At 45.5% G+C, this 26,254-nt stretch overlaps 1 protein-coding gene across 2 annotated transcripts in view; it reads left to right on the top strand.

The window, feature by feature from the left end:
* LOC144672753 (integrin alpha-7-like) overlaps positions 1-26,254 on the top strand; it is a 192,867-nt gene that overhangs the window by 80,966 nt on the left and 85,647 nt on the right. For both annotated transcript variants that reach the window (XM_078534718.1, XM_078534717.1), the window contains exon 2: positions 16,057-16,184. In XM_078534718.1, the coding sequence (XP_078390844.1) occupies positions 16,057-16,184 (128 nt within the window). The remainder of the gene's footprint in view (positions 1-16,056; positions 16,185-26,254) is intronic.

Here is a 26,254-nt window from a genome sequence, read left to right as displayed (position 1 = left end):
ACCACAATGGTTTCTTGTCAAAGATGATTTCACCCCAATGCCCAGGGTCACCAGCATCACAGAGGCCATCAAGACTCTCGGCAGTTTTCGACAGCACCTTCCAAACCCATGACCTCTACCACCTAGAAGGACAAGGGCGGCAGACACATGGGAACATCACCACCTGCAAGTTCCCCTCCAAGTCACTCACCACCCTGACTTGGAAATATATCACCGTTCCCTCACTGTCACTGGGTCAAAATCCTGGAACTCCCTCCCTAACAGCACTGTGGGTGTACCTACACCACATGGACTGCAGCGGTTCAAGAAGGCAGCTCACCACCACCTTCTCAAGGGGCAGTTAGGGATGGGCAACAAATGCTGGCCCAGCCAGCGAAGCCCACATCCCATGAACACATTTTAAAAAAGCCTTCACTCGCCTCCTTTTTGTTTTGTGGGTCCTTGCTATGTACAAAATGACTGCCAAGTTTGCTTACGGACCCTGTAGCATGAAGCTGAGTAAAATAGAACAGGCAGAAAGAAAAGCTTATTTAAATATTTATAGGACTTGAATGAAATATATTGGTGTTGTTAACTGCAGTACATCAGGGCTAAGTGGAATGGATTTGTACCCGGTTTACAAGCAATGGCTGCAGGCAACTTCAAAAGTCAGGATATCAGTTGATTTTTTAACTGAAGCCCATAATTATTATTTGTTTAACTAAACAGCCTCACGTACCCGCAGTGGCAACCTAAGCACTGCCATGTGTATAAATCACTTATTTTCCAGAAAATTATGCTTGCTTCCAAATTGCTGCTGATTTTTCCCTGCAGAACAGCTTGAATCACAGCCAAATCAAAATGTCCCTGTGTGCCGGTCATAAGACTGCGCGTTAATTTAATTTATTTTCTTTTTCTCCTTGACTTATAGATTACATTCAACTGGTGAAGACAGTTAACAGTGAGGAGATATCCACTGTTTCTCTTCAACAGTTTTTCGATCTACTTGTTGGAGCGAAAAGGCCAAATATTGTTACATATTGCCTAGAATTCACAGGCCATTCAGCCCAATGGCTCTGGGCTGGTATTTATGCTCCACACAAGCCTCCTCCCACTCTGCTTTATCTCCCCTAATCAGCATATTCTTCTAATCCTTTCACGCACAGATGTTATTGTGCGTTTATCCATCCTTTATAGTGTATTTGCAAGCATATAAATTGACTTGACTTGAAAGCTAATTTTATCTTCAGAGTGCATTCCCAAGGCTTGCTTTCCCCAACAAGTTTGAGAACAACAGATGACGGCCTGTTAATACCTTATATGTACTTTTCCCTGCACTGAAGATTTGGTGTCTGGAGGCCATCAAAGTGTTTCAAGGTGCTGCAGGCACGACTTTGGCTTCATTCCGATAGTAGTTCAATGCGGAGAAGTGTGAGGTGATGCATTTTGGTAGGAAGAACATGGACAGACAATATAAAATAAGGGGTGACATTTTAAAGGGGGTGCAGGAGCAGAAAGACTTTGGTGTATATGTGCATAGATCATTGAAGGTGGCAGGGCAGGTGGAGAGAGCAGTTAATAAAGCATATAGTATCCTGGGCTTTATTAATAGGGGCATTGAGTAAAAGAGCAGGGAGGTTATACTGAATTTATATAAGACACTTGTTAGACCTCAGCTGGAATATTGTGTACAGTTCTGGGCGCCACATTATAGGAAGGATGTGAACACATTGGAGAGAGTGCAGAAGAGGTTTACAAGAATGGTTCCAGGGATGAGAAACTTCACCAAGAGGATAGGTTGGAGAGGTTGGGACTGTTCTCCTTGGAGAGAAGAAGGCTGAGAGGAGATTTGATAGAGATGTTCAAAATCATGACGGGGCTGGACAGAGTAGATAGGGAGAAGTTGTTTCCGCTTGTAAAAGGATCAAGAACGAGAGGGCACAGATTTAAAGTGATTTGCAAAAGAAGCAAATGTAACGTGAGAAGAAACTTTTTCACACAGCGAGTGGTTCGGGTCTGGAATGCACTGACTGGAAGTGCGGTGGAGGCAGGTTCATTGAGGCATTCATGAGGGCATTAGATGATTATTTGAATAGAAACAATGTGCAAGAGTATGGGGAAAAGGCAGGGCAATGGCACTAGGCCATAATGCTCATTTGGAGAGCTGGTGCAGACATGATGGGCTGAATGGCCTCCTTCTGTGCTGTTAAAATTCTGTCGTTCTGTGATAGTTCTCTGTGGATGAATTAAGGTGAAGACTTTGGCCAGGATTTTATGGCCCCGGCACGACACGTCTCCCCCCCGCCCCACCCCGGCGGATGCAGTGAGCCATTTAAATCTCATTCAGTTCGGCGGGATCATAATATCCCACCAGGCGGGAGAGACTGTAAAATCCTGGTCATTAAGTTTGTGGATGATACCAAATTGGGAGGGAATAGTCAATACTGACAAGAACTGCAACAAATAGGACGACATTAATAAACTTACAGAAGGGGCAAATAATTGGCAGATGAAGTTCAACACAGATAAATGTGAGGTAATATGTTTTGGTCAGAAGAATAGGGAGGTCACTTATTACTTGAAAGATGCGAGTCTAGGTGGCACTACGTTGGGGCTATTAAGAGCCTGGGGGTGAGGATTGGCATAGGGGCTATAAAGGGCCATGGGGAGGTAAGGTGAGGGGTATAAGTTGGTTTAGGGGCTATAAAGGGCCATGGGAGGTGAGGAGAGGGGCATTGGTTGGCATGTGGGCTATAAAGGGCCATGGGGTGGGTAGAGGCGCATAGGCTAGATGGAGGGTATGAGGGGGCATGGGGGGGTGGGTGAGGGGGCATGAGGTGTGGGTTGGCATGGATGGGGCATGGGGAGCATGTGGGGAGGCGAGGGGGTGTGAGGGGTATGGGCTAAAGGGCTGTTTTCTGTTTTATTTGTTTTCTTACAAGCCCTGGAGCACCAGGGTGAGCCTTCTACACATCCCCGCTCCGCACCCAGCAGCCGCTGTAGCTGTCTCCGAACTCTTTCCGGGGATGATGAGCCCGACTCCAGTTAGCAATCCCCTCCCCGCAGAATGAAAATTCGACCGTCCGGGGTACTTTCTCCTGAGTTGGGTTTGTGGAGTCAGGAATCTTCCTGATTCTGCGCTCAAGACTCGGAAGCGAAAATTCAGGCCTGAGAGTACTGTGTGCAGTTCTGGTCGGCATATTATAAAAAGGATCTAGAGACACTGGAGAGGGTGCAGAGAAGATTTACAAGGATGAGACTTGAAATGTGTGGGTTTACATATCAGGAAAGGATTGACAGGCTGGGTCTCTTTTCTCTTGAAAACAGAAGGCTGAGGGGTGACCTAATGGAGGTCTTTAAAATCCTGAAAGGTTTTGATTGAGTGGATATGTAGAGAATGTTTCCTCTTGTGGGGAAGAGCAGAACTAGAGGCCATCAATATAAGATAGTCACCAAGAAACCTAATGGGGAATTCAGAAGAAACATCTTTATCCAGAGAGTGGTGAGAATGTGGAACTCACTATCACAGGGAGTGGTTGAGGTGAATAGTATAGATGTATTTAAGGGGAAGCTAGACAAGTATATGAGGGAGAAGGGAATATAGGGTGACAATGGGAGATTTAGATGAGGAAAGATGGGAGGAGGCTTGAGCGGAGCATAAACACCGGCATGGACTAGATGGGCCCAATGGCCTGTTTGTGCCATATATCCTATGTAATCATATGTTTAAAGAGTCTGAAGCCATCAATGTGCCACAATACAAAGATATCAAACCTAGAGCTACTTAGACAAAGATTAGGAAGAGACCTGCCAAATCTGGAGATTTCCTAAGGGTTGGAGTATAAATGGATTTGATCTCCCTCTTAGTGGAGTTGAGGGGAGGTTTTAGAGAGCTGTACTGTTGGTGCTTATTGACAGAATTTACAGAACCATAGGCTCTTGGCATGTTCTTCAGTTTTCTTAAAATATAGATGGAGAATGGATCCTGCCCATTGTTTTTGTCTTCACTGTTGAGTGGTTGAGTGGAGGATCTTCTGAGACATTTCAGCTCCCTGCCTTGCACCTTTCTCTCCCCTTGTTGGGAAATCCAGTCTGAAGCTTAGGAAGACTTGATGCAATGAGACAAAATGCCTTGAAGAATTTCCACAATTGAATGAGGGTTCTTCATAGCTCTATGACCCCTTTTATTACATGTTTTTCTCCATCTTGTAGATGGAGCTTGTATCTTGTTGTTCTGCAAGAAGCATAATGTCAATATGCAGACCAGGCTTAAGGCATAAGAGCTAAAGACTAAATGTTTTCAGAATTAGTGGAGAGATGCAAGTTAAACAGTAGGTCATGGCAAGGTCATTCATTTCACCCATGGACATAGGTTTCTATCAAGTACTGCCAAGTTTCAACAGGGCAAGTCCAGGGTTTGCCATTGTCCAGAATATCCAAGACACGTCTGGCAACTGATATTTCTCCTCCATTTCCTATATTTTCATCTTTAGCTCCAAAATTTAACCCTTGTCTCCAGGTTGACCTCAGAAATTGTGCATCGAGCTCCTTGTAAGACAATATCAGCATGGATGATCTCTTTTCCATTTTCAGGCCAAATGTTTGGTAGGTCAGATAAGCTGGGAACCTCACAACCCCCCAACTTAGAAATCTCTCCTGATAGCTCATTATGTTATGGCACTGAGCTGTACAGATCCGGAGTGGTCCCAGATTCAATCACTACTCTATACTGAGTTTGCTGATCTTGACTAGGGCAGCAATTGGGACTATACAATTGGCTCAGTGCACCTGAGTTAGAAAGTGGGAAAATCAGCCAGGCTTCCTCCTGCCTGAGGCTCTCTCTGTCTGTCTCTGTCTGTCTCTGTCCCGCATTCTCGTCTCCCTCTCTCTGTTCCTCCCTCTTTCTGTCTTTCTTTCTGTCTCTCTGTCTATCTTTCTATGTCTTCCTCCTTCTCTCTGCCTGTCTCCCTCTCTCTGTCTCTCTCTCTCTCTCTGTCTCCCTCTGTCTGTCTTTCTGTCTCTCTCTCTTTCTCTTTCTGTCTCTCACTGTCTCCCTCCCTCTCTGTCTCCCTCCCTCTCTCTATCCACCTCCCTTTCTCTCTTTGCCTCTCTGTCTGTCTGTCTGTCTCCCTCTCTCTGTCTGTCTCTGTCTCTCTCTCTCTCCCTCTCTCTCTCTCTCTTTGTCTCTCTCGCTCTATCTCCCTCCCTCTCTCTGTCTCCCTCTTTCTCTCTCTTTCTGTCTCTGTCTCTGCCTCTCTCTCTCCCTTTCTCGGTCTCTCTCTTCCTCTATGATGATTGGTGCTGGATAAACCATTCTTCTCCTTCACTCTAGCTTATGATTCAGTCTGTTTGTATTTTCTGCAAATAGTAGCTGCTTGTAAATAAAAAACAGGGCATGCAAAAGCTAAACACTGGGTAACCGTTAGCAGCAGCTATGAAGAGGTGGGTGATAGAAACGGCAATCTAGTTGGTTTACAGTACATTAGTAACAACTGGGAAGGAACGTGTAGTAGCAGGGGGCAGGTTACTATTCTGGAGAGTTTTTGAGGGTGCTGCTGGTTGTTAAGTGAGGAGCATGTTTGTTATAGTACCTTGAACTAATATTTAACACCGCCTGTAAGCACCAAGATTCGTCATATGTCCTGACGTGTTGCTTCGTTAATTTTATGATTTAGTGTCACCTCGCTGAACCATGTTTTTCTTCCTGACCTTCAGTCGGCAAGAATATCTTGCTTTCGTCTCAGAGGCCTGAGTTCAAATCCTACTCAGACAAGGAAAGAACGCTTGGGATTTAAAGCAAAGGAGTTAAATGGACTCTCTGTTTAGAGTGCAGCAGATATGAGCCTGTTAAATTTCTGAATTTTGTCTCTTCAAATTCAGCTATATTTAAATAAAAAACAGGGTTCTAACCGCATTTAAAAAAATGATTCATAGCTTGTTCATATACAAAATCCTTCAGCAAGTGACGGCCAAATCCTTTTGAGTTTCAGTGTCTCATTGCACAAGGTTGGTGGTGACACTGGATGCCGCCACTGGATAGGATCACAGCTTTAGGTGTGCCTCCAGGGCCCATAGCAAAATTGCAACAATGTCCACCTGAGCTTCCATACAGCACTTTGAAACATTTCAACTGGGTTCCTGGATGGGATCGCTGCAGAATCATCTTCTTGTTTACGCAGAAGTCCCCAGCATAATGTCTGTCTCTCTATTTCGGGCCTTTTGAAAATCCAAATATATTACATTGACTTTTAAAAAATTTATTCACGGAATGTGAGCTTCGCTGGCTAGGCCAGCATTTATTGCCCATCCCTAGTTGCCCTTTGAGACGTTGGTGGTGAGCTGCCTTCTTGAACCGCTGCAGTCCATGTGGTGTAGGTACACCCACAGTGCTGTTAGGGAGGGAGTCCCAGGATTTTGACCCAGTGACAGTGAAGGAACGGCCGATATATTTCCAAGTCAGGGTGGTGAGTAACTTGGAGGGGAACTTCCAGGTGATGGTGTTCCCACCTATCTGCTGCCCTTGTCCTTTTAGATGGTAGCAGTCATGGGTTTGGAAGGTGCTGTCTGAGGACCCTTGGTGAGTTTCTGCATTGAGAAGAAAGACTTGCATTTCTATAGTACCTTTCATGACCCCAGGACATCCCAAAGCACTTTACAGCCGATGAAGCACTTTAGAAATAAAAACAAAGTGCCAGAAATACTCAGCAGGTCTGTCAGCATCTGTGGAGAGAGAAACAGAGTGTCACTATGACTCTTATTCAGAACTGAAGGAGGGTAGAAATCTGATGGGTTTTATGCCATCGAAAGTGGGGAGTGGGAGGAATAACAAAAGGGAAGGTCTGGGATAGGGGAGAGGGCCAAGGGATTAAATGACAAAGGTGTCAACAAAAGACAAAGGGAGTGGTAATTGTTGTAGTAGAGAGACAAAGCATTTGTCCAGAGTGAGTGTAAATGGCAGAATAATGCACAGCTTTGTGCAAAAGCAAAATCTTGAAAAACAAGATTCAAACTAGCATATGGCAAAAAAAAAGGAATCAAAATGGGGGACAGAGCTCATGGTCTGAAATTGTAGTCACCATCATAATGTAGGAAACATGACCACTGTAGTATAAGGATTTGGCATAGAAAGGGTTAACGTGGGACTGGGAACAGAACCGCCCACACTGTGATGTAAAGGAACACATGACCCGAGTCTAGAGGGCAGTCTTGTACTGGACAGAGACGTGTGTAGAGGCAAGCATGGAGACAGCTCCTAGTTTAGACCTTATACTCTTATCTATGTACATAGTTATGAGTGGTTAATGAACACTTACTGTTAAACTGTACAAGACTCAGAACCTGTTTGTGAGACCTACATCTTACAACTGTGTGCCAATTTGCACACAGCAAGATCCCACAAACAGCAATGTGATAGACTGGATAATCTGTCCTTGTGATGTTGGTTGAACGATAAATATTGGCCAGGACAGTGGGGAGAACCCCCCCCATGCATCTTTGAAATAGTGCCATGGGATCTTTTACAACCACGTGAGAGGGCCGACAGGACCTTGGTTTAACATCTCACCCAAAAGACAGTACGTCCAACACTGCACTGAAGTGTCAACCTGGATTTTTATGTTGAAGCCCTGGAGTGGGACTTGAACCCAGAACATTGTGGGTTAAGTGAGAGTGCTCTTGTCTGCTCTTTCTGTTACCTTTTCAAAGAATTCAACAGGGTTGGTCAAACATGACCTCTCTTGAAATCTGTGCTGACTACTCCTTATAATATTTGAGGTTGCTGAGCTCTCTCGATGTTGCTCAGAATTTTGGATCGCGATCAGTAATCTGGTGAATTCCCTGAGCCACCAAAAAGCTGGAAAACATCCTTGAAGCACAGGTTGGCCGGCACAGTGTCCTTCTACAAAAGTGAAATACTGCGGATGCTGGAAAGCTGAAACTAAAAACAGAAAAAGTGAAACATACTTGGCACCTGTGAAAAGAGGGACTGAGTTAACCTTTTGTAGCCGATGAACTGGCCAAGTTCTGATGAAAGGTCATCGACCTGTAACACTAACCCTGTCCCTCTCTCCGCAGATGCTGCCAGAATTGCTGAGCCTTTCCAGCATTTTCTGCGATGCCATTCTATCCAGAATGCTTTGCAAGAAAAGTGGCGATGGCGAAAACATAGGCTTTTTGACACATGGGGGTTGGGGCCACTTCAGGTGGAACAACTTTGTGTCAACTAAACTGGGTCAGTGCCTTTATTTTTTTGTCTTTGCTAAGCAAGGTTGTGTTTATTGTATTGGAACAAAAATTTGAACATCGGCTCAAGTGAAATACGGCCCAAGATCATACGAGTGTGAAGGCCTGCTCACAATGAAGGAACTCGGCAGGAATGTGCTTCAAATAGCAGCAAGAATACTCGAGGCCCAAGGCTGTCCAAATAAGGCAGAAAGTTTTAACACAGTTGAGGGACAGTAGACTGCCTAAAATACCACCAACACAATAGGACTCTGTGCTGCAGCTCACTGGGAAATGCCAAAAGAGAAAAAGCACAACACTTGCCCTTAAACTGTGTTTACAGTAAAGTCAACAGCAGATAAACACATACTGATCCAATCTAAGCATAGAATTCCAAATCGCTGCTCTTGTCAAGCGTGACTTTTGATCAAGGAATCATAAAGTGTGTAATCCCGATCCAACTTGTCCAATTTATTGGTTCCCTTCTCCATTGGATAAATTCTGAGCAAGAACAGCTCCGACTTCATCCCCAGTCTGTGCTGAGTTAGCCGGTCTCAGACGGGGTATATGTGAGGGCAGTTTGATGGCCGGCGGAGGTCGAGGAGAAATCAGCCATGGTTCCTACTCTTTCTCACGATCCAGTGACACCCCTGTGACCTCCCCCTCCCCACCCCAAACCCTTGGAAAGTCCTGTGTGGACATCTAGTGACAACATGAGGAGGCCCAGCTAGGGTGTTTTTCCACCCACCACACCCCCCCCGCCCCACCCCCATAACAATATTCAAATAGCACAGTCCAGAGGAGGTGATGGTATAGTGGTATTGTCGTTGGATTAGTAATCCGGATACCCAGGGTAATGGGGCCCTGGGTTCAAATCCCGCCATGGCAAATGGTGGAATTTGAATTCAATAAAAATCAGGAATTTAAAAAGTCTAATAATGACCATGAAACCATTGTCGATTGTTATAAAAACCCATCTGGTTCACTAATGCCCTTTAGGGAAGGAAATCTGCTGTCTGGTCTGGTCTGGCTTACATATGACTCCAGACCTGTGGTTGACTCTTAAATGCCCTCTGAACAAAGGCAGTTAGGGACAGGCAATAAATGCTGGCCTAGCCAGTGTTGCCCACATCACATAAATGAATTAAAAAAAGGCTCACACCTAACCTTCTCTTGTACCATTTGTGCATCCTCAGAACTAGAACATGTGAGCAGAGGAAAATGCTTGCTAATGGAGTATAAAAATAGAGAAGTCTTAGCCCACACCTAGAATACTGTGAAAAGTTTTGGTCCCCTTATCTAAGGCATCCCAGAGAAGGTTCACTAGGTTGATCCCTGTGGAGGGATTTTCTTATGAGGAGAGGTTGAGTAGGTTGGGCCTGTACTCATTGGAATTCAGAAGAATGAGAGGCGACCTTATTGAAACATATAAGATTCTTAGGGGGCTTGACAGGGTAGATGCTGAGAGGTTGTTTCGCCTTGTGGGAGAGTCTAGGACTAGAGGGCATAATCTCATTTAAAACAGAGATGAGGAGGAATTTCTTCTCGCAGAGGGTAGTCAATCTGTGGAATTCTTTGCTGCAGAGGGCTGTAGAGACTGGGTCATTAAGTATATTCAAGGCTAAGATAGTCAGGTTTTTAATCAGTAAGGGAATCAAGGGTTATGGGGAAAGGCAGCAAAGTGGAATTGAGGATTATCAGATCAGCCATGATCTCATCGAATGGCGGAGCAGACTTGATGGGCCGAATGGCCTACTTCTGCTCCTATGTCTTATGGTCTTATGAAGAATGACCACTGTGGGGAGGTGCTCAATGACTTCAACAAGAGGAGGGGCAGAAAATTAAATGCAAAAAAAAAATACCAGGCTTGGATTTTCACTCCTGGATTGGGTGCGCAGAGTCAGGATGTTTCATGGCTCCACGAACCCAACCCAGGAAGAAAGAGGCCCAGAAGTTGGGATTTTTGTTCCAGGGGGCTGTGAAGGGTGGTCTGTATTAGAGGTCAGTCCCGCTGACCCTGGAACGAGTGCGGAGGGTGTTGGGTGCGGAGGCAGGCTGGGCAGTGTTGTAAGGCATTGGGTGTAGCTAGGTAGGTGTTATTAAGGTATTCGTAGTCTTAGGTAGTTCAACAGTAAGTATTTATTAACTACTAGAAACTATATACATAGCTACAGTAAAGGTCCAAGCTAGGATCTGTCTCCATGCTTGCTTCTACACACAGCTCTGTCCCACACTACACTGACCCCTAAGGGTGGATCATGTGTTCTCTTACATCACTGTGTGGGAGGTACTGTGCTCAGTTCCACGTTAACCCTTTATGTGCCAGAGCCTTATACTACACCTCCCCCAAGTCTTTATACAATGTATTTACAAGTTATCCCAGTTTACCCCATGTATCACATCATTACTACGGCTCTATCTTCCCCCTCAAGTCTCTGAGTTCATAGGTTCAGCTGGCCTTATAACCAACCCTTCCATATCTCATTCTCACCACTGTCGGACGAGTGGTAGGCTCTGCTGCTACTGATAAACTTTGCTGAATTGGAGGTTGTTCTGGCATCTGGGAGTCTGTTCATCCTCTTTTTCCGTTCTTTGGCATTGAATCGCTCTTTGTCGATTCCCCAATTGTAATGATAGATGGCAGTTGGTTTATCCCGTTCTTTACAGGGTGGACGAGCTCTGGGCTCGTCTCTATCGTGTTTTTTCCCTTCTTCCTTCGTGCAGCTTGCTGTGACACACGCTGGGGTGGAAGATGGCTCTTCCTGTTGTGAGGGTGTGACTTGGTAGTAAGCTCACCTTTGTGTTTGGCTGTGTGATGCGCTGTCATCAATGGACGGCTGCTATTCAGTTCCTGCATTGTCTGTGGCCCTGTCATGCTGGCTGGGGATTGCAGTGTTTGCTCCATGGTCTCAGGATTTAATTCTCCAACTAGCATTGGAGACAGAGGTTGAGGCTCTTCTCGTTGCTGGTTCCTCTCTTGACTGTCATCTACTCGAGGTGTCATGGTAACCATCTGAGTGGTTGGCTGTTCTGACCAATGAGGGGTTTCTGGCACCTGTAACGAAAGTGAACAAACCTGCTCTACAAAGAGAGAAGACAGTTCAGAGCTGAAGTCCCAGTCGAGGGAATCTCTCTTGTTCAAGCCCTTGGGAACTTGCAGTTCTGTATAATTTACGACAGTGGTTGTCTCGACATCTTCTGCTGTTTTGAGGAGATCCAGGGCTCAGGCATCTCTGCTCAAGAGAGAAAAAGACTGGTTACAGATATCGTACATCAGCTCGAAGATTTTTTTGCCACCACAGCTTAATGGTTCCAGAATCATTCCTATGACCAGGAGTCGGATTTCTCCGTGCTATAGAGCGCGGTGTCTGTTGATCGTAGCCAAAGGTCTCTCAGCCACGGTTTGTCTGATAAAACCGTAACACCGGCTCCCATGTCCAACTTAAAGTTTGTGAGATGGCTGTTAACCGAGATGTCCACATTCCAGAATGAAAATCCAGGATCTGTGACCTCCCCCAAGAAGCATGGCTGTGTGTCCTCTTGATGTGCAGTCTCGACTTTGTGAATCCTTTTGGGATCTTCAGTGCGTTTTGATGCACAGCTTCCTGAAGTGTTGTATTCAGTTCCATTGAAAGCATTGGGCTGAAGTTGCAGGACATTGATCTCGCCTGTGGGGACGCTTTGCTCCACAGTCCTGGCATGGTCACTCTAGTGGTTGGTTAGGGTATTGCTTCCCTTGGCCTGGAGTGTCCCAGTTTCTGTGCTGTTTCACTAACTGGGCAGTGGGGTTTCCTTTGTACCACGGGTTACTTTCTCCTCTTAATATAGATCGGTGCTGCAAACAGACTTCAGAGAGCCATCCGGATTGTCAGACTTTCTCCAGGTTGAGATCTTCCTTCGCTTGGAGCACGTCTGAGAATACGTCGTCTGCCTCTCCGACAACTATTCTATCCCTGATTCGCTCAGATTTCAGGTCACCGTAATCACAGCCTTCAGCCACTCTGTACAGCTCATTAATAAAAGAGAGTCCACAGATTCTCCTGGCAGCTGTTATTAAATTTAGCCCTTTCGAGGATTTTGTTACCTCTGAAGTTAAAATTACCGAGTGAAGCAGTGTGTTAACTTGTTGTTCTGCTGTCTTTCTATCCAGACCTGAAGCAATCATGTATCTAAGGAATCTCTGTTTCCAAAGTCCCCAATTTTATGATTGATTTGGGCCTTGGATAAGCCCAAACTGATCTGGAATGGTGGATTTCTGATCCATGGTCAAAATTTTTAAATTGCAGGTTCAGCTTTAAGAGGTTTCCGAAAATCCAAGATGGCGCCGCAGTACGCTTCCGCGCAAAGGGGTTTCCCACACTTGCCAATTTGGGCGGGCTCCCATAGTGGGCATCTATCATTCTAGGAGGAAAATTATAGGAAAGTAATCTCCACCACACTAACATAAGGAAAAGGAGATAAAATGCCAAGGGTACGTGCGATATGTTATGGAGACAGGGCAAGTGTCTCAATAAGAGTGCTTTTTAATTGCTCCACCATTGGTGCTTTCAGTTGCCTAGGCCCCAAGCTCTGGAATTCCCACCCTTAACCTCTCCGCATCTCTATCTCTCTCTCCTCCTTTAAGACACTCCTCCTTAAACCCTATCTCTTTGACCAAGCTTTTGGTCATCTGATCTAATATCTCCTTATATGCCTCAGTGTTAATTCTTTTCTCTGACAACGCTCAGGTGAAATGTGTTGGGATGTTTTATAATGTTGAAGACACTATATTAATGCCAATTGTTATATTAGAGCAAGGAACACAGGAAACATAGGAACATTGGACTTAGGAGCAGGAGTAGACCATTCAGCCCTTTAAGCCCGCTCCGCCATTCGATAAGACCATGGCTGATCTGGTTGTGGTCTCAACTCCACTTTCCTGTCTGCCCCCCCATAAGCCTTGACTCCCTTGTCGATCAAAAACCTATCTAACTCAGCCTTGAATATATTCAATGACCTAGTCTCCACTGCTCTCTGTGGAAGACAATTCCACAGACTAACGGCCCTCTGAGAGAAAAGAATTTCTCCTCATCTCTGTCTTAAATGGAAGATTCTTCTTAAACTATGTCCCCTGGTTCTAGTCTCTCCCACAAGTGGAAACATCCTCTGCATCCACCCGATCAAGTCCCCTCAAGATCTTCAATAAAATCATCTCTCATTCTTCTAAACTCCAATGGGTATAGGCCCAACCTGCTCAGCCTTTCTTCATAAGATAACCCCTGCCCTGCCCCCGCCTCCCAATCCCAGGAATGAGTTGAGTGAACGGGAAATATGAAAGATATTGCAGATAGTGTAACTCATGGTGATGCAGCTGATTTGGCCATTTAAAGTTGGTGTAAAGTCAAACAGATATTAGGAAGAATGTCTTCATTTGAAACATTGGAGATCTTGTAGTGCAATGGTAGTGTCTTTACCTCTAGGTCAAATGCTCTGGGTTCAAGTCCCATTCCAGGACTTGTTGGTTACTAAAGGAGTTGTTCATGATGTAGTTCAATGGTCAGATAATCATAATCCTCCCACTGTTCCTGTGTGTGTTCACTGTTTACGTTGTGTGTGAAGATATGCTAGAAATAAACTCAGAATACTTTGTTAGGCAGGGTAATAGAATAAAAGCCATTTGGGTGATCTTGCAGTATACTTGCATTGTTCCATGGCAAGCACACAGGGTAAAATTATAGGTGAATACTCTATGTTTTTCTGCCAGAAAATACAATATGTAGTTTACAAGAATATCATTGTGTCACAATTGATGGGTCCATTAGTCTTTATTATTGTCCTCAACATTTTTGTCTGTCATTTTTTTGATGAATATTGACTCATAAATGCCACCCGATGGTTTCTAACTGCTGAATCAGAGAGGGATCAAGGAAAAGATGCCAACTTACTTCATAGCTTCTGTTCTGCTCGAACTCGTTCTTTAGCTCGAGCATAGTGAGCGCAGTATCTGCAGGTGATTGTTACGCCAACACCCTGCAGCACAGTCGCAAGGAATCAGGTGACTCCCACATGACAAAGAACCTACATTTTTACAACCTCAGGATATCCCAGCAGGCTTTAAGCTTCACAAGTACTTTAAATGTAGCCACTGTTTTGGTATTGGAAACGCAACAGCCAGTTTGCGCACAGCAAGCTCCCACAAACAGCAATGTGATTACCTGGGACTTTTTTTTAAGCAGTGTTGGCTGAGGGGTAAATATTGGCCAGAACTCCCCGATTCGACTTTGAATAGTGCCACAGGATCTTTTACATCCATCAGACGTGGCCTCGTTTGAATGTCGGCACCTCCAACAGTGCAGTACTCCCTCAGCACTGCACCGGAGTGTCAGTCTGGATTGTGCTCTCAAGTCCTTGGAGTAGGACTTGAACCGACAGCCTTCTGATACCAAGGTGCAAATGCAACTCACTGAGCCGAGGATGACAAGCTCCTGATCTTGACCTGGTCATTGTTGGGGAGGGAGTGGTGAAAATTAACATACAAACATACAAATTAGGAGCAGGAGTAGGCCACTCAGCCCCTTGGGCCTGCTCCACCATTCAATAAGATCATGGCTGATCTGATTATAACCTCAACCCCACATTCCCGCCGACCCCCAATAACCTTTCACCCCCTTGCTTATCAAGAATCTACCTAGCTCTGCCTTAAAAATATTCAAAGACTCTGCTTTCACTGCCTTTTGAGGAAGGGAGTTCCAAAGACTCACAATGCTCTGAGAGAAAAACATACACCTCATCTCTGTCTTAAATGGGTGACCCCTTATTTTTAAACAGTGACCCCTAGTTCTAAATTCTCCCACAAGAAGAAACATCCTTTCCACATCCACCCTGTTAAGTCCCCTCAGGATCTTATCTGTTTCAATCAAGTCACCTCTAAACTCCAGCGGATACAAGCCTAGCCTGTCCAACCTTTCCTCATAAGACAACCCGCCCATTCCTGGTATTAGTCTGGTAAACCTTCTTTGAACTGCTTCCAACACATTTACATCTTTCCTTAAATAAGGAGACCGATACTGTACACAGTGCTCCAGATGTGGTCTCACCAGTGCCCTGTATAACTGAAGCACAACCTCCCTACTTTTATAATCAATTCCCCTCACAATAAATGATAACATTCTATTAGTTTTCCTAATTACTTGCTGTACCTGCATATTAACCTTTTGTGATTCATGCACTAGGACATGCACTAGGAATGAGAAAAGACATTGGGCAGAATACTGCCGTTGGCATGCAGGGGCGGGCCCGACATGCCGACGCGTGATGATGTTGGGCGTGCATCCCGACGTCATCGTGTGTGATTGTGATATTTCTTTCGGCAGGCGCACGCCAGAGGCGGCTGCGCGCCCGCCGAACTGTCAACGGCCTATTAAGGCCATTAAAAAAGCAATTAAAGTAGTTAACCACACTGCCCGTCCAACCTTAAGGTTGGCGGCAGGCGAAGAGCCCAAGAGGCCTTCACATTTTTCAGGAAACTTCATCCACGGGCGGGATGAAGTTTCCTGAAGCTTTTATAAAATAAAGAAATACATTTTACTAACTTCACAAATATGTGACACTGTCACATGAGGGGACCTGTTTAAATAAATTTTTACTTTATTTATTGAAAAGTTTTCTAATCCATTTAATCTCCCTGAGGCAGCTCCGTGCTTCAAGGAGATTGCTGCGCTCTTTCGCGCGCAGCTCTTGTAACAGTCTAGTACTGGTCCACTGTTCTGTGGTTGAATCATACAGATATCACTATGACCTGTCATTAGTCTTTGGCTGTGCACTGCAGTTTGTTAATGCAGCAGCTTAACAATTGTTTCTCTTCTTGTTGCTTTGCAGGATCCTGGTGGGAGCACCTCAGGCCCGAGCCCAATCCCAACAGTTCGCAAATCGCACTGGAGGACTCTTTGCCTGCCCAATAATAACTGAAGACGATGAGTGTGATCAAGTGGACATTGATAATGATGGTCAGACAAACTCTCTTTCGGTGTTTGTTCACTCACCCAACCCCCCCACCGCCCCCCCTTTCCCCCCCCCCTCCATCTTGTAGACTTAGGCCTGGCCAGTCATTCAGTTATAATTTACTTGTGGCTGTCGTCTCGTGCTCAAACTTTCTGATTGGGTCAGTGTCCACTCATGTCTGAGCTTCCTGATAGGTTGTTACGCAGGTACTGCCTCATGTCTGCTCCCTGAATGGCTTTAATCAGTGGCTCGAAAACATGAAGCAAGAGAGACCTTTAAGTACATGAGATTTTCCACATTGTGAGGATTGTGTGAAATTTACAATATACAACAGCTTGCATCTTTATCAAAGTAAAACACCCCAAGGCGCTTCCCAAGAGTGTTACCAAACAAATTTTGACACTGAGCCACATAAGAAGATATTAGAACAGGTTACCAAACAATTGGTCAAGGAGGAGGTGTTAAGGATCGCCTTGAAGGACAAAGGGGAAAGAGGGAGACGTTTGGGAGGGGAATTTCAGATCTTGGGGCCTAGGAACACCACTTGGAAGAAGCACTGAGGGAAGCAAAGGCATAGAATGTATTCTGGGTGGGGAACTTCAATGTCCATCACCAAGTGTGGCTCTGTAGCAACGCTACTGACCAAGCTGGCTGAGTCCTGAAGGACATATCTCCAGACTGGGTCTGTGGCATGTGATAAGGGAACCAACAAGAGGGAAAAATCTACTTGACTTTGCCCTCGCCAATCTACCTGTTGCAGATGCAGCTGTCTACCATAGTATTAGCAGGAGTGACCACTGCACAGTCCTTGTGGAGATGATGTTACAGACAGGAAAGAGAGACAGGCAAACTGTACCTATTTCCTCTCACCAACTGCCCATAAGAGAAGGTGTCTTGAATTATTTTTTAAAGCATTGTTATGATCCTAGCTGAGGTTACCCCTGGACAAGCCTGATCGCAGAGTGGAACCCAGCTTGATAGATCCTAACTTTTATTTGTTTGCTTAGATATGTGGAGAGTGGCTACTGAACAGAGTCACTGGAGTCAGCTAATGAACTTATAACAAAAGATTAAAACATTTATTAAACAAGAAAAGATTAACTATATTACACTACTCCTTCACCCACAACTATACCTTTACAGATGTATACAGATTTGTAAGGATAATACAAGTTACAAAAGCTATCTTATGCTTTAATGTTCACAGTAAGTACACAGTCTATATAAACAAATAGGCACCCTGCAGTCAGACACACCACACTCTGAAACCAAGGGCAGAATTTTATGACAGCGGGACTTTATGTTCTCGCTGAAGTCAATGGGCATTTTATGGCCCCCATCCCCGCTGAAACAGGGCCGTAAAATTCTGCCCCAAGTGACAGATGCCACCTCAACCAGATGCTATGGATCTCTCCTCAGCTGCCCCAGACACTTGTTCCACCAATAGCCACCCGGTCTCACTGAACTCCGTCTTTCACACGAGGATTTCCAATCCCCACTCTCCAAGACCTCGCCTTGAAATCTTCTCCCAAACCGACGTTTTCTCTCAAGCGCCTTCGGCAAGGGTTCGCCTCCAGGGTTTCAAATTCTCCTTTCGATGTTTCTCTTCCCTGGGTCACCACATGCATTCAAGCTGTCTTCCATGCATTCTCTCTCACTGACTCAGCCGTCAACAGTGCCACTGCTTCACATGCCCATAGCAAAGCGTTACAGACCTTCAGTTGTCTCTTTGAGCCTTATTGTCTCTTGCAAGCTGCTCTCGCTTTAAATCTGCTTTCTGCAGCTTTTGTCTCTTTAAATCTGAAGCTTGGAGCCTTTCTCTCTGCCCTTCATTCTTAACTTCACTTAACAGGACCTTTTCCAAGTTCCTGGCCTTCCTTGGACTAGAAGGTCTTCTTGTGACTTTCTTCTGTTCTACTCCCCTGGATTTTGGGTCTTTTCTTTAGCTTGGGACTGGCTATCTGTCCCCTTTGCTCCAGTCTCTCTCTGGCAGCTATTTTCAAAACCAACTGAACTCAAACAGCTTCCAAAATCAAGCTGCAGTTTCTCTTCTTCTGTGGGTGTGTCTGTGGGAGGGTCCTGCCTCTCTCGACCCCTGTTACTAGGCAACAGCACTGTTTTTTTACTACTCTTATTTGTTTAACATAGCTGCAACAGTCATAAAAACCTCATTAGAAATGCAAGCACCTTTTAAAGTGAAACTAAAACTGAATTTGACCTTTTCTTAACACACAACTACAGATATACAAATCAAACAAGATTTAAAGCTAAAACTCATTCCTAACACTCGGAAAATACAAATATAACTTACGTAAACTATCTCTATTTCCTACCAAGCATGCGATGGTGTGTTTTCCCAAACCCTCGGTTTATGTAATCCAATTTACTAATAACTTGCAGCAAGCTTGCGTTATGATTAATTCAGAAGGTTAGTTTATTCCACATTCAAAACCTGGGAGAGGAGTGTTCACAACTTCCCGCTCTACTATACACACGTGCACACACACACACACACACACACAGTAAGAGGGGAATAGAAAAAAAAAGTGTTTTACAACCTTGGGCAGTAACAGTACAAGAACCACAGAAATTAATATTAGTTCATGTAATTTCCTGAGTTTGAGAAGTTGAAGTTTAGAGGGTGCCTCCTTCATGGCTGAGTTCAGTCCCAATGAGTTTCTGGCTGGAGACAACAACACGGAAATCCTTGAATGAATGGCACTGCAATATAATGAGCTTTCTGTGCTTAGACCGTTTAGCAGGCGCTGATCAGAGACTTTTAAAAGTCAAGCAGGTTTCAAGGAGTTGAGAGATGGTAGCTGACTGCTTGCTCAACCAGGTGGCTAGAGTCCTTTTCAGTTGATGTTAACACAGCAGTCTGTCTGTGAGACCCAAGATGTAATATTAAAACTGTCCAAAAGGCCAGAGGCTTGGGTCATGTGACATGGCCCAGTAATGGTTAATTGCAGCTTAACAATCAGTTTCTGTGCTGCTGGTCAGAATTCTATTGTTCCTCCTTAGGAGAGTGACGAGGGGGTTATTAGCATTTCAGTATAACGAGTTTTGATCTCTCTCTTTTGTGATAGTTCAGGTTGGGGAGCCAGCTCGTCTGTACTTCCTCTGCTTTCGTTGATTATATGGGGTCTGTACAATGAGGTGTGAGATTCCACAGGCTGAGAGGGGAATTCTTTTGTTCTTGTAACTCCTGTTGGTAGCTTCCAGAACAGAGGTCAATCCTGTGGTCATGTGACATGTAGCAGCCATCCTTTTTGGTTCAGCACAAAGTCCATTTTTTTTAAACATGGCAAAAGAATAAAGTTTTGGATTTCTTTTCACGTCATAGGGACCCAACACTGGGTTACACTGAGGACACACTCTATCACATTGTCTGGCACTACCACCATAAATTCAGATAAATTCAGAACAGATCTAACAGCTCAAACTGGGCATCCACGAGGCGTGTGGGCCATTATCAGCAGCAGAATTGTGTACAACCACAATCTGTAACCTCATGACCTGGCATACCCCTCACTCTACCATTACCATCAACCCTGGTTCAGTCAGGAGGGCAGCACCAGGCATACCTAAAAATGAGTTGTTAATCTGGTGAAGCTACTACGCAGGACTACATGCGTGCCAAACAGCATAAGCAGCATGCGATAGACAGAGCTAAGTGATTCTACAAAAAAGGATCAGATCAAAGCTCTGCAGTCCTACCACATCTAGTTGTGAATGGTGGTGGACAATTAAACAACCAACTTGGGGAGGAGACTCCTCAATGATGGAGAAGCCCAGCACACCAGTGCAAGATAAGGCTGAAGCATTTGCTATAATCAAGTGGATGACCCACCTCGGCCTCCTCCGGAGGTCCCCAGCATCACAGATGCCAGTCTTCAGCCATTCGATTCACTACAGGTGATATCAAGAAATGGCTGAAGGCACCCAGGACAAAGCAGCCCGCTTGATTGGCACCCCATTCACCATCTTAAACATTCATTCCCTCCACCACCGACGCACAGTATGTACCATCTACAAGATGCACTGCAGGAACTCACCAAGGCTCCTTCAACAGCACCTTCCAAACATGGGACCTCTGCCCACAAGAAGAACAAGGGTAGCAGATGCATGGGAAGATTTACCATCTGAAAGTTCCCCTCCCAACCGTACACTATCCTGACTTGGAACAATATTGCCATTCCTTCACCACTAATGGATCAAAATCCTGGAACTCCCTCCCTAGCAACAATGTATGCATACCTGCACCACATTAACTGCAGTGGTTCAAGAAGGTGGTTCACTGCCACCTTCTATTACGATCCCATAGAGACCAATAACTTTAAAAAAAGAAATTCAAACTTTCAGTTGGTAGCTGAAAGGATGACGCAATAAGATTTCACATTTTAAAACTTTTACTGTAACAACCAGACTGAAAGCACTGCTGACTAAGCACTATTTTTGGAGGCAACTTATACTTTAGACTACAGAACAGAACTTCCCCTTTTACTTCTAACACAACTGAAAAACCCACTCCACAGGTATGCTTTACACTGTCTCTTAAGTAGTTTCTCGGACCCAGTCCAAAGTGATTCTTAGTTCCCAAGGGTTTACTTCCATTCCTTTCCTTTCCCAGCCTGGTAAATTTTAACCCCAGAGCTGTCTTTCATGGAGAGGGATTTTCCTGGAGATTCTCCCTCTAGCACAAGCTAGCTGGATCTTCTAGCCTTGTTTCAAATCCTCACAAATATGATCTTTTCATCCGAACATGAGTTCCTACCCTCATTCCCGTGCGGTGAACCACAGAAATCTTTGGCCTCTACTTGCTCTCTCGCTTTCGGATCCTGGCAGACTGCCTGTGCCGGTGAGTTTCCAGGGATATTTTAGAAACTCTTCCCCTCTCAAAGCCCATCCCTGGCAATGTAAATCACATGGGCCTTGTATCTAGGTAGAAATGCTGATTAGCTATCCTTGAGACCCCAACTCTCTTTTATCTTGGAAGTAAATGAACAGCTTAAAGCATAACTGTTTACAACCCGACATTCTCAACATCTTACTGTGACTTTGGTGACGAGAGTCTAACCACTGTAAACATAGAAGCTGCTGCCATTGTCTCCACGCGTTAACACCTTACACTTTGTTTCCAGCAAAACAACCTGGGCCTCCCTTTTAATCTTTAACAGTCATGTCACCCAGGCCTGTTGTCAGGCAGACTTCAGAACAGGTCACATGACCCCCTTCATTTTACTCTAAATTAAAGACACAGTCCCAGAACATCTTATAAACCGTATAATTGTAACACTTCTTAAGGGTAATTAAGGATGGGCAATATATGCTGGCCTAGCCAGCGCACTCGCATCTCATGAATGAATCAAAAAAGGAAGCTAAAGGCATGGCCACCAATGGTGGAGTGATTAAAATTGGGGATGTTCAAGAGGCCAGAATTGGAGGAGCAAAGATATCTCAGAGGGTTGTGGGGCTGGAGGAGATTACAGAGATAGGGAAGGGTGAGGCCATGGAGGATTTTGAAAACAAGGATGAGAATTCAAAAATAATTAAAAAATGATTCCCTTTTAAGTGCTATTTATTTGCCTGTTTCTCCCATCCATGCATAATTGAAGTGATTTTGCTTTTATCTAGTGTCTCTGCTTTTTTGACTGTATAGAGCCTGTAGGATTTGGGATTCTTTCTAATCGCAAAACCTAGCGGGTCAAATACAGGAAACCTGCAGAGTTGAAATGGGTAGAAAAGAAGTTGCAGCAAGTGAAGACATGCGGCGGGATTTTCCACGCCCGCCCACCACCAGGATCTTCCAGTCCCGCCGCAAGTCAATGGGCTTCTGACTGGGGCACCGCCTCACCCACGGCGGGTCCCACCCAACAACAGGGCCGGAAAACCCCGGCCATGGCGTTTGGATGATGCCAAACTTGGGTTTTAAAAGAGATGACAAGCAAAGCTTTAAAAGAAAGAAAGACATGCATTTCTGTAGCACCTTTCACGGCCTCAGTACATTAAAAAGCGCTTCGCAACCAATTAAGTACTTTTTGAAGCAACCAATTTGCATGCAACAAGCTTCCACAAACAGCAGTGAGGTAAAGGACCAGATCACTTTTTTTTTTAGTGATGTTGATTGATGGATAAATATTGGCCAGGACACTGAGAGAATGCCCTGCCAGTGCAGTGGGATATATTACATCCATCTGAAAGGAGGTCTTATCCGATAGATGTAGCAGAACTAAGAGGGAACCTCTTGCTTCTATCTCTCCAGCTGCAGCCCACCCAAATCTCAATATCTCTTTCATTGAGAAACACTGCTTTTATCTAAAAATTCCCAGGGTGCAGATTTTGTTGTTTTCTTTCAGATTTCTTCCCCGCCCCCCCCACCGCCCAATGCTTTGTCTCATTCTTCCTTGCTTTCTGTTCCACAGCTGCTGGTAGACCCAAGCAGAGAGAGTGGAGAAATGCAGGAACCAGCTGTATCTATTTCGGGAAGCACTTCTCTCTCTCTCTCTCTCTCTCTCTCGGCCTCACCTGCCGCAGAGAAACTGATGCGAAGGTGCAGAAAACTCAAAATCATGAATTGTTACGTTGCAGAAGGATGCCATTCGGCCTATCATGTCTGCACCGGCCCTCCGAATTAGCATTATGACTCAGTGCCATTCTCCTACCCTTTTCTCATAACCCTGCACGTTGTCTCTATTTAAATAATCATCTAATGTCTTCTTGAGTGCCTCGATTGAACCTGCCTCCACCACATTTCCAGGCAGTGCATTCCAGACCCTAACCACTCGCTGTGTGAAAAAGTTTTTTTCTCACATCATATTTGCTTCTCTTGCAAATCACTTTAACCCTGTGCCTTCTCGTTCTAGATCCCTTTACGAGCAGGGACAGTTTCTCCCTATCTACACTGTCCAACCCCCTCACAATTTTGAACACCTCTATCAAATCTCCTCTTAGCCTTCTCTCCAAGGAGAACAGTCCCAACTTTTCCCATTTATCTTCATAACTGAAGTTTCTTATCCCTGGAACCATTCTTGTGACCCTCTTCTGCACTCTCTCCAATGCATTCACATCCTTTATAAAGTGTGGTGCCCAGAACTATATGCAATACTTCAGCTGAGGTCTAATGAGTGTCTTATATAAATTTAGGATAACCTCCTTGCTCTTGTACTCTATCCCCCTATTGATAAAGCCTAAGATATTGTATGCTTTATTAACTGCTCTTTCCACCTGTCCTGTCACTTTTAATGACTTATGCACATATGCACCCTCTGCTCCTGTACCCCTTAAGAATTGTACCCCTTATTCTATATTGTCTCTCCATGTTCTTCCTACCAAAATGAATCACCTCACTCTTCTCTGCATTGAACTTCATCTGTCACTAATCGACCCACTTCACCAACTTGTCTATGTCCTTTTGAAGTTCTACACTGCCTTCCTCACAGTTTACAATGCTTCCCAGTTTTGCATCATCCGCTAACTTTGAAATTGTCCCCCGTACATCAAGATCTAAATCATTAATATATCAAGCACCAGGCGCTAACCAATTGTGCCACTCTGTCCCAATCAAGCTAATTTTGCTTCGGGTCGTGCTCAGGCAGCAGAAGGATGGAATCATAGTAACTTACAGCCAATAAGGAGGCCCTTCAGCCCCTCATGGCTGTGCTGGCTCTTTTAAAGGGCAGACATGCTTAGTCCCACACACCCCATTTTTTTGCCTGTAGACCTGTAAATTCCTCATCCTCAACTACCAGTCCAACTCCTTTCCAATTATTCATGGAATCAGCTTCCACCACCTGACTAAATCCCAACAACTCTCTTAGTGAAAAATGTTCTCCCCTCTAAATGTTTTGCCAATGATTTTAAATCTTTGTCCATTGGTTATTGACCCACTCACCAGAGGGAAGAGTTTTACATCCCCTCTGTCGAAACTTCTCATCCATTTCACATGCTGCTTTCTGCGTACCTCAGGATTGCACACTTAAGTGACAGTATGTGGGAGGGATTTCTTGGGCCAGAATTTTACAACTCCTGGGGGCAGGTTGGCAGGCAGGGGGGCATAAAATTGGGTGCCATGGTGGTGGCCCGTCACCTAACCTGACAAGTGGCAAGTAACATTCGTACCCACAAGTGCCAGCCAATGACCATCTCCAACAAGAGAGAATCTACCCATCGCCCTTGATGTTCAATGGCATCACCATCGCTGAATCCCCCACAAACAACATCCTGGAGGTTACCATTGACCAGAAACTGAACTGGGCTAGCCATATAAATACTGTGGCTACAAGAGCAGGTCAGAGGCTAGGAATCCTGCAGTGAGTAACTCACCTCCTGACTCCCCAAAGCCTGTCCACCATCTACAAGGCACAAGTCAGGAGTGTGATGGAATACTCTCCACTTGCCTGGATGAGTGCAGCTCCCACAACACTCAAAAAGCTTGACACCATCCAGGACAAAGCAGCCCACTTGATTGGCACCACATCCACAAACATTCACTCCCTCCACCACTGACAGTGGCAGCAGTGTGTACCATCTATAAGATGCACTGCAGGAATTCACCAAGGCTCCTTAGACAGCACCTTCCAAACCCACGACCACTACCATCTGGAAGGACAAGGGCAGCAGACACATGGGAACACCACCACCTGGAAGTTCCCCTCCAAGTCACTCACCACCTTGACTTGGAAATATATCGCCGTTCCTTCACTGTCGCTGGGTCAAAATCCTGGAACTTCCTCCCTAACAGCACTGTGGGTGTACTTACATCACATGGACTGCAGCGGTTCAAGAAGGCAGCTCACCACCACCTTCTCAAGGGTAATTAGGGATGGGAAATAAATGCTGGCCCAGCCAGCAAAGCCCACATCCTGTGAATGAATAAAAAATACCACCAACACTGCGATTTTACCCGTGGTGGAGAAAACCTCCCGCTTGCCCGTGGGCCAATTGAGGCCCTTAAGTGGCCATTTAAGGCCTCCTCTCGCCACATCTGGGATTTTACATGCGGCAGCACGTGCCAGTGTCCAGCCTACCAAGTACTGCCGGCTGGGGATAGCGGGGGTGGGGAGTGCGTGGGCTGCCTCCTGTTCAGTCACACTGTGCCCGACAGAGGCTCCCGACTATTTGAATGAGCAGCAGCTCTCAGAGGCGGGACATCCTTCTCGATGGGGGCAGGGCTTTAGCCCTGAGCCAATTAACAGCCCGACGGCCATTAAAACCCTACGGGGCGTCCCGGCCAAGTGGAGGTGGGCTTGCCCCCCGAGGCGGGGTCTCCTCCTCTGCATAAAATGTGAGCCCTGATCAAAATAATTCTCCCGAGTGGGCTGAGATCCCATGAGCCACAAACTGAGTGGAAAATTGTGATCTCTGGCTTTGAAGTACAGAGAGGAAATGGACAGCAGAAAGATGGGGTGGGGGGCTGGGGGCTGGGGGAGGGTACATGGAGGCCAGAAATTCCTCGGACCAGCTCCTGGAAGGGGTGGAAAGCCCACTGAGGTGCCGAAGTGAAATTGCCCTCACACTTCTGGGTGAAGTAATTGGTGGAGTGGGAGTGGGAGCTACCCCCAGCCCCCTCTCCCCCCACCTCTCCACTCTCCCCCCCCCTCTCCACTCTCCTCCTCCTCCCCCCCCCCGCCCCAAGGAATTGCCTAGCCTTTGCATGTAGTTCTGGCCATTATTCAACGTGCTTAAAATGATAAAAGGGTTCCAGAGGGCGGATGCTGTTTCCACCAGCAGAGGATCCCTGGGGAGGTGGTGGCGTAGTGGTATCATCACTGGGCTAATAATCCAGAAACCCAGGGGAACCTGGGTTCAAATCCCACCACAGCAAATGGTAGAATTTGAATTCAATAAAAATCTGGAATTAAAAGTCTGATGATGACCACAATAATGTTGTCGTTTGATATAAAAACCCATCTGGCTCACTAATGCCTTTTAGGGAAGGAAATCTGTCCTTAACCTGGTCTGGCCTACATGTGACTCCAAACCCACAGCAATGACTCTTTACAATGCCCTCTAAACAAGGGCAATTAGGGACAGGCAATAAGTGCTGGCCTAGCCCAGGGATGCCCACATCCCATGA

The sequence above is a fragment of the Cetorhinus maximus genome, chromosome X (genome assembly GCF_964194155.1).
Source record: "Cetorhinus maximus chromosome X, sCetMax3.hap1.1, whole genome shotgun sequence".
Taxonomy (NCBI): Eukaryota; Metazoa; Chordata; class Chondrichthyes; order Lamniformes; family Cetorhinidae; genus Cetorhinus; species Cetorhinus maximus.
Note: the sequence above shows the minus strand (reverse complement) of the source record. Positions and strands in the feature narration are given on the sequence as shown.